The following is a 20945-nucleotide window of genomic DNA, read 5'->3' as shown; positions in this document are numbered from 1 at the left end:
GAGTGGACAGTACTTGCTTTTTAGGCAAAATAATGAGTGACGCAATCTGAAGCTAGTATTTTGTCATACATGATATGAATTGCATCATGTTATTCCTAGAAATCACCAACGATGCAATCATAATGAAGCTTACATCTCTCTGCTGAACAAATTGGCCCTATATATTAGCTCAATAAATTATACAGCAGGGGTGCAAAACTCCTGGATGGCCACAGCCCTGCAGAGTTTAGTTCCAACCCTGCTTCAACACACTTAGGCCTACCTGTAGTTTTCAAAAAAGCCTGAAGGACTTGATGAGCTGGATCAGGAGTGTTTAATTGGGGTTGAAGCTAAACTCTGCAGAGCTGCGGCCCTCCAGGAACTGAGTTTTGCCCCGTCATAGTGACGCAACAGAATTTACATTAGAGTTTCATCTTACTGCAACGATTTTGGAGGACAATACCTCACAGATCACACCAATCCTAGTCCTTCATTAACAAACAAATGGAGGCCTTGGACTCAACATGTCTATTGATTTCAGTGCTGCTGTGTGGGCAAACAGATCTCTCATGGTAACCCTATATGCCAGGATGTAAAAGACTGTCTTATTGAATGAGACATGAAGAATACTCACTGCTGAATGTCACAGCGGTCGACATTGAGATACATTTTCTTTCGGGTTGTTGTTTGATAATATGTAGAGCATTGCAGTCATCTGGATTGTAAAACTAATACAGAAAATAAAGTTGATTAGTAATACTGATTGTTTTTTACTGATCAGGTAAACGTGGATTGTCTCTAAAGTTTAAAAGTAATTTTGTCCCCTGTGAATATTTTACTTTCAAAATCATATAGGCTATATATAGGCCTGTTTAAAATGACGTAGACTACAGGCATACTTAAGATTGCTAACATAATGACAATATGCATATTAAAACGGACATGTTGGATAGTTGCCATCAGTGAATTCTAAATGTGTGACTAAAACGCCCAGCAGATGAAAACATATATGTAGAGTATTTTAGACCTGGTCTTGTTTATTTAGTTGATCTACCATCAAAAGCCTGTAATGCGTGTTTGAACCGACATAACCCTGTTGAACATTAAGCTCTGTCGTAGCTTATATTGACCAGCAGAGGTCAATACCGCACAGTTTTTAAATCGAACACTAAAATGTTGACTAAACTAAATGAAAACTAAACTAAAAACTAAAATAAAATCTGTCGAACTGACAACCTAAGTTGCTTAACTAAAGCACCTTCGTTAGCGCCTGTCAAGATTTTTGAACAATATCCCACTCTTTTCCAGACAATGAAATTGAATGAGGATCAAAATGACTAAAATGTTACCATAAATGCCACAAAATCCACGACGTGCGCCTTAATTCCATGTTTGAGAACATACATTTTGTGACAAACACAACAAATTATTAGCCTAATCCTGATTATCTTCATTCCATCGAGCAGCGAACGGATGCTTGAGTCATCGTCACTGAGTCAATCAGTTGGACTCCTCAATTAATCGTTCAGACAGGTTTTGTGAACAAGATCAACTCTCACTATGCCGAGATTTTCAGTGCAGCCTGATTTAAATTGTAATATGGCATCAGAAGAGTTGGAATATAATGGAATATGAACCACTTTAATGATGCTTTTGTGTCATTGTGTGGACCTCCATTCACTTTCATAAGGCGTATCCAGGAATTCCCACAGAATAAAGTCATAGGCCTACAGGTTTAGAACGACATGGAGGTGAGTGAATGATGACAGAACTTTCATATTTGGACGAACTATTCTTTAATACAATATAATCTTGCCTTTTTCTAATTTGTGCTTCTGTGAATAATGACAATAATATGAGTTTGTTTCCTACACAATGTAAACATAAGCAGCTGAAACAGTATGCAAAATATCTACAGTGCTCCAATTAAGAACTATGGTATTATAATGATATAAAGGTCAAAGGATTTTCTTTTTGCACAAACTCATCTTTAAAGTACAGACTACTGAAGAGTACTAATTTATTGTGATCACACTATTGCAAGCATCTGGTCCTAGTAGTGCAGTTATACCTTAAAAATGCAGAAGAGGCTCCAATCTCCTGTTAATTAAGTTCACCCACGATGTGAGAGGTGCAGACTCACCGCACAGAGGCCCCTGAGCCACAGCCAGGCTAGTCTGTGAGGGCTGCGCTCATTAGCAGCCCGACAACAGATGGAAACGTTCTTTGCACTTTAGCAGATGAGAGGTTCACCTAGGGCCTAATGGTGCTATAATGTACATACATGTCTCCAAGCAGTCTACCTGACTACCTGATGATTGCCATTAGCTGAACTGAGACAAGAGGTCAATGGAGGGAAAAGCTCTGTAGTGCGGATTAACTTTTTGACGATTTTAAGGTGTTTAATACACGTAGAGTTATCCTTATTCAATGGTGATTTAGAAGTTAGCTTTTTTCAAAGCCTGATTATTATACAAAATATGGAAGCATATAAAATTGCACATGTTATGTACCCAAACTCAAACCTTTTAAACCTCTCTTAGTTTGGAGAACGATGTAAGACCCTCATAAGTGTTTGCTGGCGCACCTAAATGAAAGGACAATAATCCTAATTCACATTATGTATAAACAGCTTTATTCCTATACAGAAAATATGAAGTACAAAAATAAAGAGTAACTTTGCCAACAACAACAACAACAATTATAACTGATAAATAAAACATGTAAAATACTGAAGCAAAGCCATTTATTGTTATCAGCTTTTTAAAACATTATTTTTAAATGTCTTTTTGGAGCAGCTTTTAATATTGAAACTGAATACAACATCAAGACAACATCAAGGTCAGCAGATTGGGCAGACAGATGGACTCGTCGGAAAACAATCCTTCTCCCCCTTATCCTTAGTGTTTTGGAAGAAAACTATTTTAATTTCCTTTTCATAAATTGAATCTGGGACTTCCCGGTAAGTGCTCTGAGAGTTTTATAACCCTTGGAGGACACAAAAAAGCACCCAATGAAATCCCTCATCAGACAAAGATCATGACAAAGTTATCTTCCTACTCCGTGAAAATAGCTCAGTTTTTCCGCAACCATGATATTTTGCAGCTGACCTTTTTCAAAGCCTTGTTGTTATCCGTGCTGGTTCATTGCGAGATGACAGGGATTGAAGAACACAGGCCAAGGTATAAACAATAAATATAAACATCCACAAGACACATGTGTAGACATAGTAATAAATAAATAACTTAAATGAAAAAATAAATATGATATCTGTTAGGTGTACAGTAAATGTTAAGGGATGCATGGCATCCATTTGGTAACAAAAAGATAAACAATGACAAATGCATTGTGGTCATCATCTGTGTTGATAAAAGAGAACGCTAATGAGCCTGCTAAAGCACAGTCTGGTAGACATCACACTATGCTAATTTCTTTTTGTTGATAACTAGAACAGGGAAAACCCTGTAAGGCCAAATAACTATGGTGCAATCAAAGTCATTTTATTACTAAATGAACATATAAATGCTAAATATGTCAAGCAAGATGTATCAAGAAAAGACTTAGCCTGGTATATAGCTGAATGAATCTTTTCACATAGTTCGACAATTTAGACCTACATCATGTTTACCTAATGTATCTTAAGGATAATAATTTTATATCATATGTAATTTGTATATTAATATTTGATGTACCACCATAAATAAATAAAACTATTGCATTGTACTATTGGACTAGACAGTCCCTATTGGTTAAGCATCAAATATTCATTTGTATTTTTAGGTTTTATTCACTTTATGTTTATCTTTCATCAACTTTCTATATAAAAACCTGGCCTCATTGAACATGGCCCCTTTTAATACCTCTTACTTTATTTATAGTATTAAAAAGGATTAAAAATGTAAGATAGAAAAATGGTTCATATCAGTCCTGTAAAAATCCTGAGAAATGAAAATCCTACTGCAAATACAATCAACCTTCAGTGCTTCCAGCTGAAAGGGTAATACTAACTGGCCTGTGTGTTTTCTATGGGCTCAACTTTTAATAATACTCCACATATGTTTGTGCAATTACATTGTAATTACACAATTAATGTGCTGTTAATAATGAACAATCCAAACGTTGCTAATCTGGCTGAAATATTACATGCCAGATTGAAGGCCAGGAAAATGGGCACTGACATCCAGGATCAACAAAGTCTGACAAATGAAACAGGGTTTCGTGCTGTATCCAAGTCTGATGAAACTCCTAGTAAGCAAATGCTCGTCGAGTTATAACATGTAGTTTTTGTTTATTTAGCCATTCAGATGGACAGTCCAAAGTTGCAGTTCTTCCATCTGCAAACTCTCTCCACGTTGAGTCCAAAGAGTCTCTTGTCGTTTCCGAAATGGTAGAATTATATTCTAACGCCATTCAAGCTTTTCTGTCGAGGTTTGGGCTGTCAAGCACAGGCTGTTGTTCTGAATCGCTCACAGCCAAACCAAATTTCCTCACAGTGTTTCACCACGGCCAACCCGTCCGACCTCATTCTGTAGCCATGGCCCAGGAGGCTTCCCGAATCCTCCTTTCCACTCTTTGACCACTGCACCATTTCTTCAGGTCACGCTCCCCCTCCCCTCTTTCAGCTCGCCTCATCCCACGCACTCACAGTCTGCGGCGGAGAGGGACTTGATGGTTCTCCAGGTTGTCGTAGCATCCATGAAGGAGACCGGTTCATAGCCCGTGGGGCGGCAGCAAGGGTGTGCGCTAACCTTCCTGGCGGTGCGCTTGGGCAGACTACCGTTGGCCAGCAGAGCGCGCAGAGCCAAGTCGTAGTTCCCACGAGACCTCTGGCAGGAGCCGACGCAGAACTTGAAGAGGACAATCTCGTCTGAGTCGAAGCCCATGCCCAGGTCCCGAACGCGCATCTCACGTTTCTCCACGCGACAGTCCCGACTGCTATGCCGTCCCCTGCTGTTCTTCTTTTTCTTTTCCTCCTTCTCTTTTTTCTTCTTTTTCTTGCGCGCACCTTTGGTCTGTATATCAGAGGTATCCGGTGAGCGGGGGGAGCGTTCCCATCGTGCTGGCTGCTGGTCGTCCTCGACGAGAACAGATGGCTCTGCGGGAGACGGAAATGGACAAAAAGAAAGAGACGTTTCTCACCCTGTTCAGGCTTGAATAATTCCTTATTGATTCATTCATTGTAGAAATCATTCCCAGACATCAGACTCACCAAACAGGCCGTACCACGGGGAGTCACTGCCCTCCTCAAGCTCTTCCTCAATGTTTGGAAAAGCCTCTAAAGGCGGCTCCTCCACCCCAGCACCAGCAAATCCCACCGCAGCTTCGGATTCTGCTTGAAAACGCGACCTGCCTCCTGCCACTAGGGGCAGTAGAGACATCACAACCCATACAAGCACCTGAGCAAACAAAGCAAAGGTGGATGCCAATGGAAAGGACAGTTTTTCACAGTAATTAGATCATCTCCAGGTTACTTGAATCAGTGGATGTCCTAGCAAAGAATTCGCCCCTTTATACACACCTGCCAGCGTTTCCTGTGACATGGTGCGTTTGTGACTGATGGCATGGCTGGCATTGCTCTGATCCAACTCCTCGGCTACCACCAAACTCCCACCTGCATGAAAGAACAAGGAATGGCTTTATTATACAGTGACCTACAGTTATACAAGTACATACCAAGGCAGGTAATGTAAACTCCGGAGCGCAACATGCGGGTGACACATACACATACATACAAACGTATAATCAAAGGTGTCCCATTCATCACGGTCATAATGCCTTTAGAAACATGCTCATTGTTGTTATAGAGAGAGACCAGTGCGATCTCTGAGCACGACCGGTGCTGACTTGCCTGCGGACAAAGCTACAGTGTTAAAAAGAGCTGTTGTCCATCAAATAAACTGCCTTGAAGCAAACGCTGTCAAAAGCATTCTTGACGTGGTTAGATTGCATCGTGTAGAAGGAGCCTTGTGCGTTCAGGGGGTCCTACAAGCCACAGAGATACAGAGAGGTTGATAAGAACTCTGAGCAATGCAGATGTTTATTGACTCATTGCAGTGTGTGACTGTGTAACCTGTGCTGGGGGCTTTGATTTATATCAGGGTCAGGAACGGGGCACAGTGTCTCAGTTAACACCATTCAAACAGCAGGACTCAGTCAAACACGGCAACCCGAAAATGATTGATGAGGACAGACCAATTATTTGCTAGGGGAAAAGGGATGGCTGACAGCACAACAGAGCATGCTGTGCTTATATTTTGGCATAGTTTTATAGCGTTCCAGTTGTGACTGAGGCTGGATTCCTTTCTCTCGCTAACCTCTGAGAGATCTGCTTCAGGAGGAGCTGAACTGATGGCACACTTAAGCCCAATTTACAATAATTAACTCGCGATAAAGCAGTTAGCTACAAGAGGATGTTCCTTTTTAGCATGGTTACAGGGTGTTGTTAGACACAACATGTTCATGTTAGTGGTGTGAAGTTTCTTATGAAGAGCGAATTTATAATAACTGCAATCTATTGTGTCATTTTAGCAAGATGTTATTCAAGGAAAAGTTCACTCAATAATTACAAATCTTTTGCCATGTAATTTTTAAATCTGAATGTCTTTCATTATTGAAACATAAAATAAGTTTGTTGCAGAGTGTAGGGTTGCGCTGATAGATTCAGGGAGATATATTTATAAGCCAGTATTTATCATATTTTAATTATTTCTATATACAAAAATCTATATTAAAATAAACATAAAAATTTCTACAATTCTGGATAAATCAATTTAAAATAAAACACAAAAAAGTAAAATTACTCATTTGAAATGTTACCAGTGAATTTAGGCATCACAACATTATAATGTACAGTATGAAAAATGGATATTCGTTTTGATATTTGACATTTATTAAACTGTGAGTGTTTTTAAAGATTAACATTGAGTGTTAGATAACAGCAAAGGTAATCCTTAGGGGAAATGGGCATGCACAATTAAATATACAATTTAAACCGATAAATTAAATAAATCTCTAATACTAGCAAATAACCAAAATAGTACCAATATACTGTTCATTCCTAAAGCATAATAAGTTGCTCTTTTCCATACAGTGGAAAGCTGCTCCATATCCACTTTTCATTTCTGGGTGAAACTATCTATCCCTTCAAGCCTGCATTATACAAAGTATTTAGGAAATGTGAGGCGTACTCTAATTTCAAATCAACTGGGCACTCACTGTACCTGTTCTGTTCGTTCTGGATGATTTGCGATGACTCTCATAATGTTAAAGAAATGTCATTGTAAAGTTTTAAGGGTCAGAGGATCATTTCTCATTCAGCAGGAAGCCATTCAAGTCAAATCATCCAGACTCCTGATCTACTCACAAGCTCACCTTTAGACGCAAGTACTCTTGAATTATATACAGAATAAATCTTTACAGCCAAAAAAAATAAAAAGTAGTATCTCATGTGCTCCTCAGGAGCATTAAAGATGTCTAATGCTGTATCTTAAGATCTTCAGTCATCTTGGTTTATTGGCTGCTTAAGGCAAATGTAGAATTTATGTCTTCTAAATCCAGCCAAATAAATATGAACCCGGTTTCAACAGCTTCAGGACATATTTATGGCGTCTCTGGAGGCCGGCTTCAGCTGAGAAAGACCACATATGACCAGAGATGAATGTGGACATGCTGTCAAGAGGGTTTATGGCATAGATTTCTATTGAAATGTGACTTCTACCCTTCTTCTAACTCCTGCATGTGTTGCATTAAAATCGAAGTGTTGTTTATGCGCAAGGATTTATTGTATTCTGATGATTTTCTAATTATAATTGTATACATATCCGAATCTCCTTAAATATGTGGCACTTCATCTAAACTGCCATAATTGCTTTGATCATAAGTGACATAAAAGCACACGCCCTGAGCTGCATATGTGATTGTTTGTTTATAAATGGTTTTCGTGCGTGTGTGTATGAGTGTTATGGCTGTGACTCTGTGAGCGTACACATCTGTGTTCCTGACCACAACAATCATTCTTACAGTCTGGCTGGCTTCCCTCCTTCACTCTTCAGCTTCTATACAGCTGTATGTATAAACCTAATGCAGAAAAACCAGGCTGACCGTAACAAGCAAATCAATATCAGACACCTACAGAGAAACAAGACCAGCTCCACCACAAGAATTCGGAAATCTATTCATTGTAGACTATGGAGGTGCAATCTGGCTAATAGGTTGGCCTGCACTCGGGGTCTGTGCGGCTCATTTCGTGCTGTCAGTTTCTAAATAAGCCCCTTGGCCTCTCGTTCCCTGACGACCCCCCACCTCACTGCTTCCTGTAAGCTGAGCTGGCATGCTGGGGGCGCAGGCCAGAGGTTATGATAAGAGCACTACCTGCCCCTCAAACACACAGCGGGCCTTTACAGCCAGATAAGCAATGAAAATGGTTTACGGCACAACAAATTCACACTTATTATGCAAATTATTAGCTGGCGCCTCTCGATAAGGCAGGCATCACTATTACTACACACTAAACATCGGAGGTTTATTCTAAACTTCCAACCTTAAGTATTCAACTTCGGTGCATAACCTGTCCCACACAGTTTATGCTACAGATATGAATGATACTTCTAATCAAGCATATCAAAACTGTTCTAAGCACTTGGCAGGTGCGAAAATGGGTGAAAAAATAAAAATCCAATGAACTTACACTGAATGAGGGACCCGAGCCATATTTAGGATTCGGAGGGTGCGTCTCAACCTAACTTCAGAGGTTGTGATTTAGTATATCGTGTACACGAATTCAGGCACTGGTAAGGACAGTAAGGACCCTGGCTCACTACACATTGGGACACTGATGTCTCTTTTTTCTGGCAACATGACAACGTCCTCATTGTACAACATCATTACTAGTATTTATGAACAACAGCAGAACTTATCATTCTGACATTAGTTTTTAATGTTATTTAAAGTACATTATGATAAATACTTTGCTTGTTACATATACATGCAACATTTCAGCCATAAATAAATTATACATGTTAATGTTCATAACCTGTCTAGCCATGTATGTTTATGCTCACATATAATTAAATAATGGCTTGTATTTAAAAAAAAAAAAAAAAAACTTCTATCGCGTGTCATTATGTAGTGACTTATGTTTCGCGCTTCAGAACTTCCGTTAAGGGAACAGTGAGCATCGATGCTCCCTGTTTTTCATGGTGCATTGTGGGACTTTTTAGAGAGCAAACATTTCAGTGCTCTGGTAGATATTGCGATTGAGACAGCCCTTAAAATGACCGACCCCCTTATCAGTGCCTTTAATACTTAACAAGGGAGCTGAGTGAGACACACCCCAAGGGGTGGGCTCTTTTGACTTAGGCCAGTAAGCATCCACCTAGAAACTGCATAGCAATGCGAAGGCATTAGTAATCGGATTCATGGCTCAATCGGATTGAAAAAGCCTTCATGTAAACACATGAATCAATCAATCTGAGTGAGCTTGAATGAAATTTCAATTGGACTGGAAGGTGTGGCGTAGACCTGAAATAATCTGATCAATAGCATGTTGATAGAAATAGAAAATGTTTATTTTCATCTTTCATCTTTAAAAAAAATGGTCGGTACTAATTTTGCGGTAGCTCCAGTGACATTATTGCACTGGTTTTCTCTGGTTCTGAATGCAGCGACTGGGCACTACACATGCGCTGAAGTTTTGTTCAGAATACATAAATGTACATTTAAATAATTATGTGAATCAGATCAAAGTTTAGGGTTCATATAAACAGAATTTTCAGAAAATTAAATCGGATTAGATTCGTTCCAATTGATGAAAATTATTGCATGTAAACATACCTATTGTTAAAGGGATAGTCCACCCATAAATGAAAATTCTGTCATCATTTACTCACCCTCAAGTAGTTCCAAAACCTGTATGAATTTCTTTGTTCTGCTGAACACAAAGGAAGATATTTGGAAGAATGTCAGTAACCAAACAGATCTCGTCCCCAGTATTTATTTTTCCTACTATGGTAGTCAATGGGGCCGAGATCTGTGGGGGGGGGGGAACAATACTGACTAACCACATTTAGCAGCTGTTTCCATCCACCATTTTTCAGTAACACTTTAGTTTAGGGTCCAATTCTCACTAATAACTAGTTACTTATTAGCATGCATATTACTAGGATATTGGCTGTTTATTAGTACTTATAAAGTATATATGAATGCCTTATTTTTTGCATGACCTTATTCTATGTACATCCCTTAAAAGGATAGTTCACCCAAAAATGAAAATTCCGTCATCATTTACTCCCCCTCAAGTTGTTTCAAACCTGTATAAATTTCTTTGCTCTGCTGTACACAAAGGAAGAATTTGACTACCATAGTAGGAAAAATAAATACTATGGCAGTCGATGGGGGGGCGAAATCTGCTTGGTTACAAACATTCTTCCAAATATCTTCCTTTGTGTTCAGCAGAACATAGAAATTCACACAGGTTTTGGAACTACTTGAGGGTGAGTAAATGATGACAGAATTTTCATTTTTGGGTGAAGTGTCCCTTTACGTGAAGTTTGCATGAGTAATAGAGATGGGGATTATTAATTATTCCGGTTCTGAGTCGTCTTAATAATTCCAGTTTCTTAATGATTCCATGAACTATTCTTTTAGAATTTATATTAAAAAAAAAATATTTGAAAAAATAAACAAACAAATGCAATTCCATTGCCAAATGATAAGATAACAATAACAAATACATTTAAATCACTTTTAGCAAAGTGTTTACATGACTTTTGAATGAAAGTTTTCAATGTCTTTTTTTAGAGACAAATGCAATCCAGTAGTTGTCCATACTAAATAACAATATTAAACAAGGAAAAAAAGTGGTTACATTTTTCATTAATTTTTTATAAAATACTAAAGTGTTCATTTTTAAAAACATATTTTCATGCGAATGACCAGTCAGGAGTTACACTGATTTAGGTCTCACAGTTAGTTGAAAACTGTGTTGGATTCACTTAAAAGAACCAACTTAAGAGTCAATAGTTTCAGGAGTCAGGATTCAGACTACACTTGTTCTACTGTAACAAGTGTAAAAAATAAATAAATAAATAAATAAAAAGGACTTACAAGAGTCATTCTTTTGGTTACACTACAGCAGAGGTGTCAAACCCAGTTCCTGGAAGGCCACAGTCCTGCAGAGTTTAGCTTCAACCTTAATTAAACGCACCTGATCCAGCTAATCAAGTCCTTTATGCTTATTTGAAAACTACAGGTGCGTTGAAGCAGAATTGGAACTCCAGGAGCTGAGTTTGACACCCCTACACTACGCTCTTTATGCTCTAGATTTAGTAGCAGTGCTTCTGTATTTTTAAATGACTTTTCTTTTTCCTGTGTGAACAGATCATTTCTAAGTCAATATAATTAGCAGCTCTTAAGCAGGCAATCAGATTTACCTAAAAGCAACTTATTTACATCATTACAAATGAGACATAAGAACCCTCTAGATTTGGTTTCAAATTTGGTTAGGGAAACCCACAATGACCCAAACTGTCCAAATCTTCCTACGCAGTGAGAAGCATCTCCCACAGCCTCTCACACAGTGCACCTGGTTGCGTTTAAGTGCCCTGAGCAGTGTCTTTGTTGGCCAGTCGCTCTGTGTCTCCTGCATCATGGCTGTTAACATGTGAGCTGAGGGTGCCTGAGGGACGGGACCATGCGGCTGCACTCTTGAGGAACTGCAGAGCGGTGCTGACGGCCTCCGTATTGGGACCCATTGATTAAAGGCATGCTTCAAACGCACAACAACCTGCCCTCGGGCACATACATGCCACCGTTAAAGAATACGAGAGTATCACAGTGGCGTCATTGTGACTAACATGGATGCAAACTACTCATTCGTGATGGCAGATGCAAATGAGGGGTTGTCGTTTTAGAGCTGTTGTGTGGGTGTTGACTTTTGTGATGTGCGATGGAAAATCTATATCATAAATATACATGATTAAGCAGATGATTTGGTAATTATGATGTTTAAAAGTGAAAGCTGACATGAAAATATTTTCCTGGAAGTTGAGCCGTAAACTGTCTAGACTGGACTCAACATGGAGCATAAGCAAGTCTCAAGAGAGACCCCTGGGTTATTTCACTGTCCCCTTTCCATCTCGGTCAGAACCATTAGAGGTGTTTGATGTGCCAGGTCTAGCTGTCATTAATGATGAGGAGCAGTGGTGTGGGATAGGCCACACTAAATCAGCCAGCCAATAAAAGACACCTGGTGAAAGCAGAGATGCAAAGTACACTTCACCAGCCCGGACTGCTTGATCATTGCCAGACACGCTTTTATCTGGGGGTGTGAACTTCAGCCGTGAGGTGCGTGTAATATATCTATCCGTGTTCCCTCCGGCTCGCTAAACTTCATTGGCCTCAATCTCCAATCCAGAATTGGCACATGCAAAGAGCAGCAGCGTGCATGTCCTTTCAAGTTCATAGGTCTTTCCGTCGAACAGTGCTTATTACATACATCCCATATATAACGTATTGGACCTGTTACAACAGACCGCATTTTGGCTATTTGCAGATATCCGAGACACTGGTTTTATGACATTTTAATGTGCTTATGCTCCAGAACTTGAGTTCAATCGCAGCATGTCTGAGTGCGTGACATCCAAGCGTATAATTCAATAATCCTTCTCTGGCAAAAGGTAAGTTCTCATTACTGTCAGAGTCCAGCCACTGGAGAGGTGAAGAGAGAGCATACGCTGCCAAGAAAACCAGCATTACCTGTTTGAAACCATTTACTCGTTTGTTCCAGGATCCAAAAAAAATAAATAAATAAAAAACACACACGTACACTGATTATTGGATTGTGAACACATGTGGTTTTCAAACCACCATTCATGTCATTAAGTGAACATGATAGCAAAAACAACTTCCATTAATTGCTAAGATCCATCATTCAAGTTTCTGCTGCTTTCAGTTTCTCTCTGAGAAGAAATGTTATGTCGATTTACACTTTCTTCTGATGTTTACAAAAAGACAGACTCTTATTCCAGTACAGCATACTCCATAGATTGTAGTGTGTAATGGAAATACAAACCTGAACAGCAAAGGCAAAAATTAACACAATACAGCAAACCTAACATAAGGGCCTCAAAATAAGAAAATTCTCAAATATACAGGATCATTATTGGTATCAATGGTTCCATGAAGAACCTTTATCATCCATGGAAGCTTTCCATTGCACAAAAGCTTCATTATAGTGGAAGAAGGTTCTTTATAGTTTTAAAAAATTCTGATCACTGAAAAGTTCTATAAGGGTGCTTTCACACTTGAGCCCTCTTTAAAAGAATCAATCTGAAACCCTTTTAAGTGGACCAAGAGGTGAACCAAGTGAAAAAGGACCCAGTTCTCTTTAACCAAATGACCAAACTACATTGGAATTCGCGAACGGAAAAATCAAGTGAGCCTAGAGCGGTTTGTGTTCAGATTGCGTGTTTTTAGCGAACCGTACCATAAGATGAAATCGAACCGTACCCAGACCACCTCCCAAGATGGTCTCGGTTCGGTTCGTTTTTAAGGGGTCTGAGATCTTTTGGAGTGTTCACATATGGGCCAAAAATCACGCGAACCGCGCTCAGACCCCTGAAAAGGACCAAGTGTAAAAACACCCATAGGAACCAAAAATGGTTCTTCTATGGTATCGCCGTAAAACTCCCTTTTGGAACCTTTATTTTTAAGAGTTAGAAGGTCAGATACTGTTTATAGCATCTATTGTAATCAGTTTCATCTGAAAAGACCTTTTAATGAGTTTAATTTGTCAACACAATAATGACGCAGTCAAATCAACATCAGTGATGTGCGCACGTCCTGGGTCGTTCCCTTTTGACTTCTTACGGCACTAAATTCCTGAATTCACGGTACATCAGCAATGAAATCAGCAGTGTTCGAGTTAGAGGCTGTGAGCCTTGACAAAAGAGGCAGGTTGGTTGGCAGGCTTTATTTTTGCTACGCAAATGCAGTGGCCACTGTTTGCATTCCACACCACGCGGCTGCATCACGAGCCTGTCGGACGGAGCACGAGAGCGTGTCCCTTCCCCACCAGATCCTCAACTGAGGCACAGGCGTGGACCACACAAACAGCTCACCCAAGCACCTAGAAGCGTGCATGAATGCACATATATATCACAATACAAATGGCTCAGATTAGGCTCATTTTTTTAATCATTATTTTATCATTATTTAATTCCATTTTCATGTCTTTCTCATCTCATGTAAAAACAGTTTGAAAAGCTTTTTGTTAGGGATCTACTACATTCATGCCTCCCAACATGTTCAGATGTCTGTTAAAACCGTTCAGTTTATTACTAAAAACGCTCTCATGCATCTTACCCACTCATGCATTTCAAACCCGCAAAATAGTTTCGTTCTTGACTCTAAAATGATTTCATTAGTTCTGCACAATATAGCATTAAAATATTGGTTATCTCCTGGTATTGATAATTCATTTATGCTCATTTCCTCTGTTTTTACATTTAGATTACATTTGCTGTCATCTAAAGCTTACGTAAAGTTAAGTTTTCAACTTAATAACACTGTTAAATTGAATCTTTAGTCAACATAAATGTCCATTTTTCATAAAGTTGTGATGCCTAAAATACTTGTAGCATTAAAATGATTAATTTTAGTTTACAATACAGAATTTGGTCCCACTTTACAATTAGGTGTCTTTAACTATGTACTTAGGTCAAAAAAATGGTTTGGTACAATGTACTTAATGTGTTCATGTGGTATTCCAAATCACTTTTGCTGCTATTGAGGTGGATACAGGTAAAATTAGGGACAGGTTTGGTAGTATTGTTAGGTTTAAGGGTGTGTTAAAGGGTTAGTTCACCCAAAAATGAAATTTCTGTCATTAAGTACTTACCCTTATGTCGTTCCAAACCCGTAAGACCTTCGTTCATTTTTGGAACACAAATTAAGATATTTTGAAGTAAATTGTTGAATAAAGTCATTATTTTTGTTTGGATTTTGCGCACAAAAAGTATTCTCGTTGCTTCATAACATTAAGGTTGAACCACTGCAGTCACGTTGACTATTTTAACCATGTCTTTATTACTTCTCTAGACCTTCAATGTGGTAATTTCGTTGCTTTTTATGGGAGATAAAAAAAACCTCTCAGATTTCATCAAAAATATCTTAATTTGCATTCCGAAGATGAACGAAGGTCTTGCGGGTTTGGAACGACATGAGGGTGAGTAATTAATGACAGAAATTTCATTTTTGGGTGAACTAACCCCCTAAGGGAAGCGTCAACAATGTAATTATAGATGTACAGTATATAGAAATTACAGATGTAATTATATGCAGGTATTTTTTTAACTATACATACAGCATAAAACATGTTTGTACACAATAAATATATTGTATCAATTGTATTAAATGATACTACATTGTAATTAAAGACACTTAATATAAAGTGGGCCCCAGAATTTTAATATTGGCCATTTATCATCAGCCATAACATCAAAACAACTATCAGTTTTCGGTATCGGCCAACATTTTTAATATCAGTGCATCCATACTTTAAAGCTTATTTTGCTTAATCTAAAGAACAAAACAAATGTGGTTTTCAGATGAGAATGAGAATGAGAATGTGTTTGATAGTCAACCCTGCTACATTTAAAAGACAAGAAAAGAGTACCAATTTTGGGGTGATGATCAGTGATAAATACTTGTTGGTCTTCTTCATTAATGATCAGTAACAGTAATTACCCCCATTATTAAAAAAAACAATGTCTTTCTACTTGAAGTTCAGCAGTAAAATCTGTCCTTCCTCATTAATGATGAGCAATAAATGTACTCATTCACTCATCTACTTCACACCCCTTACAAATTTGCTAAAAAAAAAAAAAAAGTTACGTTAGTCATGTTTCTCTAGATCTAAAGAAAATCAGCTATCATTCACCTAGCAAAACATTGTTAAAAGGCTGATTTTATACAAAGGACCAGTACACAGCGGGTCAGCATTGGGATTTGCATCTTCTCTGAGAAGATGATCTGAGCTGACAGCCAGCAGTGGCACAAGTCATTAATTTGAGTTGTAAGATTATCAGAGTACAAACTTTATAGTCCAGATTCATAAACTCTGTGTCAAGCAGTTCACATGCAGTAGCTGATGTCGTTTCCTGTCTGAAACCCATCCTGAACAACAGCTTTACCTTCTCTTCATTAAAGTGTCTTTCCTTTTGCTTTGATAACCAAATACAGCCAGATTAAATACATTTAAAAGGGATCGACAGAGCGAGAACACTTGGATGAACAAGTCCTTAAATGGGAATAAATTAGGGAAGAGAGGGTAATGGTGAAGATAGTATTTCACTCCCGAGGCTTAGCCTGAGCAGTCACAGCGACCTCTAAAGAGAGAGAGAGAAAGAGAGGAATAGACTAAGCAACTAAATACTCTATAAAAGGAAGCCAGAACAGTTACCTTTGAGATAAGAGTTGGTGGCTTAAAAGAGAGAAGCTTCATCACTGAATTCACGTATCATATACAAACCAGATAGCCTTCAACTATTCTATGGACTCAGTCAACTTTGCTAAACCATCGACCTGGGTTAAAGACCACTGCTCTAGCAGCCTTCTGGTTTCTAAATGAATCCACAGGTAATTATTTCAACTGGGGCAGCGCTCGGGCACAGAGGCCGGCCCATCCTCATAGGCCTTTATACTGTAGCTCACGTCTCATTTGTTCAAATTAAGCTTAGGGAGGGGGAAAAGCCAGCTATTAGTGTGTCTGGATGAACTAACGACATCCAAAGCGTTTCCATGTCGCCCAGTTGAGCCCCAGACAGGCTTCAAGTAATGACCTGGCCCGCTCTTTCAAAGGCACCGACGCCACCATGATTAATGCATCTGACCTGGCAATTTCGGAAGAATACAGCTTATTGTATTAAAGACTGCTTCCAGCCACAAACATGGGTGTACAATAAGTCCACTTAACATTCTTCGCTATCAAATGTTTGGTAAGAGATGTTCAGATAAAGAGAAAAAGGTAATATCCCTCATCAGTGTCATGAATGAAGTCTTGAGTGTACATGCATTTCATCTGGCAAAAACACCAACAATTAAGCGAAAACCAAGGGTCAGACCTGGTAAAACATTTGTGTGCATTTATAAATTTGGTTTTATTGTATGAGCAATAGTCTGAATGACTCAGTCTGAGGGTCAACAATCACAAATAAACAATCACAAAATCTGATTTTCTTCATGCCACAATCAAGGCAAATGAACGAGCTCTGTCGAAAAACAATTTGCTTGTATAAAAAGACTGTTGTAAAACTTGCAGAGTATGAGGAATGTAACAATGGTGCTATGTATCAAAATGAATAGCTTTTGCTAATGATTTTGGTAACCACAAGAGGGAGAATGTTCAATCCATTTTACAAGAGGGAAACTGTGTGGATGATCTTGAATGTAAGGTAAGCCTAATCCTTTGTCAAAATAAAAGGTTGCGGAGTCTCAAAATAAAATTCCCTCATGTCTTTCCAAACCTGCATGAATTTCTTTCTTATGTGGAACACAATATATATATATATATATATACACATATAGTTTTGCACCCCAAAGTACTTCAAAATATCTTTTGAGTTTCGCAGAAGAAAGAAAGTTTGAAATGACCTGAGGGTGTTGAGTAAATGATGACAGAATTTTCAGTATTCGGTGAACTATTCCTTTAAGAGTATATTACATGGGCTTCAGTTGAGGTTTCAAACATTTCAGTAAACCACAAAATTTAAGTGACAAGTTAGTCAGGATGCATATTTTCACATGCCGATCTACAACACTTGCGAAATGAAATCATGTTTACCTGAGGAGGTAACTCGAGCACTTTAAGGTTAAGATCACAACACTGACAAACACTGACAAAACATCAGTAAATAAGTCATTATTTATCACATTTTAAATATATCACAAAATAAAGAGTGTTGTTTAAAAAGTCTTTAGGTGGTTGACATTTAGCTACCTGTTCTAGGGGTCCCAAAATGACAATGTGGCTCACTTGAGATGAACTTCAACAGATTGCACCCCTGAACATTTCCTGAAATTCCTTTTCAAAAGCCACTGAATTATTTGAACACTGGTTGGCACCATGATGTATTTTCAAGAAACTGACACAGAGGCCCATTGAGATGGAACACAGACAGTTGCACTGACCCTTAGAGAGAATGGGCTCAGGTCAGCTAAGGCCAAGGGATGTGGACCCTGCGGTGGAGTTGCAGGACACTGTGAGATATCTCAACATTCTCCTCAAAAGCAGTAATAGAATCTCTTCTTCACACACATTTCTGTCAGATTCTGAACACATCTTATTTATTGTGCATGCCAGTTATCTTCTTGATAGGTTCTGCTGCGCTAGAGGCCAGTAGAATTGTCCAGTGTATGAATGTGTCATCATTTAAACCTTCCCTGCATGCTGCTAAGGTTCGGAAATGTGCACATGAAAACACAATGCAGGAGGTGCCACATCTACACCAGGGGTTTGAGAGATCTTTATATGACATGAAGAAGTAAAACCCTCAGAGTGAGAGCCAGGTCAACTAACACGAGTGACCAAAGAATTTGAGAAAAAAAACTCATCCGTGATAATACATTAAAGTATGTTGCTCTTTTGGCTCTCCACGTCAGTGGTTCTCATTCGTGGTTTTGGAGGACCTCAGCACTGCAAATTTTGGATGTATCCTTTTTTGAAAACACCTGATTGTATCAGCTTATTAGCTGGGTGTGTCAGATAAATGAGACAACCAATATGTTCAGTGTTGGGGTCCTCAAGGACCCCAAATGAAAACCATTGCTTTACGTTGAGCCCAAATAAAATACAAAGCATGTAAGCTATGCAAAAACACACATGGACATGTCATTGAGGTAGGTGCGGCGGTAGTCTAGGGCTGATCTGAAAGCAAAGATTCCAGAATGACAGCCCTGAAAATGGAAATCAGTGCACAAAAAAATGTAATCCAATCCTTCAGTGGAATCTGAAATTTGAAATAATTTGAATAAATTGAGTTCAGCTCACATGTGAAACTCTTATGCTTTTCTGAAATGTATGTTAATCATAAAATAACATACATTTATTAACGATAGTTAATAGTAAGTAGGCTATCTAAAGCCAATCAAACAGCAACAAGAAAACAATGTTTTTTTTTTCTTTTTAAAAAGTTTAAAAAGTGTTTGATGTTAACAGTTTTCTATTCAATCCAAATTGTCTTTTATCTCTCTTTTATTCTAGGATAAAATAATAATTAATAATTTTTAAATTTTAAACATTTTACCACAAGAAAAGTTCCCTTTGGATCAACTAAAACAGCTTTAAAATGGAGACGACTTTCACTTTAACCAGAACGATTTAATGTCATCTTTCACTATTTGCGTTACAATAATGCTGATGAAAACATTCCATTCGCCTCTAATAAAACAACATTTGACAGTCTCCCCCAATCCAATTGCAGCTCAATATCTACTGCTAACCTCTCTAAATAAAAAAACCAAACTATGTTTGTTTTCAAGAATAAGTTCAGCAGGCTGTGAGAACAGAATGACAGGTAGCTTACAATGCCTCTCAGACCACACCTGATGACACCCGCCTAGTAAAAGTTTCAATTACACACCAGCCGTCTAATGTTTATTACCCGAGGGGACATATTACAGAGGTCTGAATCAGATCCAAAGCCGTTGACAGTCTAAAACTCTATCAATTCAAAGGCAGCCGATATGCCAAGAAGTTGAAGTTATGCGCGTTACCGTGCGTATGGAGTGCTTGAGCGCGCCAAATCCTTACAGACTCGCGCTTCTCGTAGGCAGCTTGAGCGTGTCTTCGCGGGTAAAATCCACACGCGCCTCTTTAGAGCAACTGACTTTCTCACGGCTATGTCCTCTTCTAAAACCGAGAGAACAAACTCTTCAAAGGCGAGGAAGACGGAGAGGCGCCTCCCTCCGTGGCCAAGCCTCTCTCTCTTCTTCTTGTGAGAACCTCGTTAGATGAACCTGAGAGGAATGAAACCCAAATGACCATGACCGGCTTAGCAGCTACAGTTATAATGATGATGGTAATTATTTAAATAATATTAGTAGCAATAATAGCTAATATTTCGTCGTCATTTAGTATATTATATTTTTAGTAGTTAAAGCAGGGCAGGCATTGGTTTCGTTAAGCCATATTTCTATCGATTCACATAGCCTAGTTTTCCTATTCATTTTAAAACATAATTTTCCATTTTCCTACATAAAGAAAAAGTTGATAGTTTTAATATGAAATAGCCTACCCTCCAAAATCCAAACTCCAACTTATCGTGTTAACAAAAGTTCGAAACAACGACCCATTTAAGAATTCTTATAATGGTGATAAAAGCCACTCCAAACGCTCAATAGACTTAATGCGATTTTAATCACAGTTGTTGATTCATGATCCCGTAGAGTCTGTGAAAGTGAATGTGAAAGAACATCCATCCTGCTTTCATTAACCTCCCCAGCCCCGAAACTTTACAAACAAAAATGCTTATTTATGAAAAGAAATTATGTTAATAACTCTGTTTTCTATAGACTGGTCATTTAGAAATAAAGTCAAGCACGGCACATTTACTTTGTCTACAGCATGCTGCATTTAGCTTTAGGGTGATAACATGTTAATACAAATTACGAATCAACAGTTCATGTAGGCTATAATCTTAGCAATGTATATTTAATGTGTAATTTATCTAATTATTTCCTGGAGCGGTTTACACATTGCTATTGTTAGTAGATATTGTAGCTAGCCTAAATATATATGAAATGTGGCTATGGACATATAAAATGTTCTGTAAAATGCTACTCCATTCAAACGTCCAATACCGGGCATCACAATTCACTTATTTCCCCCACATTTCATAACAGAAATATTTCAACATGCAAATGATGACAAATGTTTTCGCTGAAATATGTGATCATTAGCCTAAAAATGA

General features: G+C 38.4%; 1 protein-coding gene across 1 annotated transcript; it reads right to left on the bottom strand.

Moving 5' to 3' along the window:
- Window positions 1–2591: 2591 nt before the first annotated feature.
- On the bottom strand, window positions 2592–19881 carry LOC127497466 (neurturin). Its single transcript, XM_051865943.1, has 4 exons — window positions 19750–19881; window positions 5498–5590; window positions 5189–5375; window positions 2592–5074 (listed from the first exon to the last, which is right to left on the bottom strand). The coding sequence occupies exons 2-4, from the start codon at window positions 5549–5551 to the stop codon at window positions 4608–4610; spliced, it is 708 nt and encodes a 235-aa protein (XP_051721903.1). The 5' UTR covers window positions 5552–5590; window positions 19750–19881; the 3' UTR covers window positions 2592–4607.
- Window positions 19882–20945: the final 1064 nt, after the last annotated feature.

Source organism: Ctenopharyngodon idella, chromosome 2 (assembly GCF_019924925.1).
Source record: "Ctenopharyngodon idella isolate HZGC_01 chromosome 2, HZGC01, whole genome shotgun sequence".
NCBI classification, from domain to species: Eukaryota; Metazoa; Chordata; class Actinopteri; order Cypriniformes; family Xenocyprididae; genus Ctenopharyngodon; species Ctenopharyngodon idella.
This window is presented reverse-complemented; position numbering and strand designations above follow the sequence as displayed.

Excerpts from the sequence above, each read along its gene's own strand:
- LOC127497466 (XM_051865943.1), bottom strand. The coding sequence starts at position 5,551 with ATGCCAGCCATGCCATCAGTCACAAACGCACCATGTCACAGGAAACGC. Across the intron at positions 5,376-5,497 it reads GTCACAGGAAACGCTGGCAG|GTGCTTGTATGGGTTGTGAT; the intron begins GTGTGTATAAAG and ends TTGTTTGCTCAG. Across the intron at positions 5,075-5,188 it reads CCCGTGGTACGGCCTGTTTG|AGCCATCTGTTCTCGTCGAG; the intron begins GTGAGTCTGATG and ends CGTCTCCCGCAG.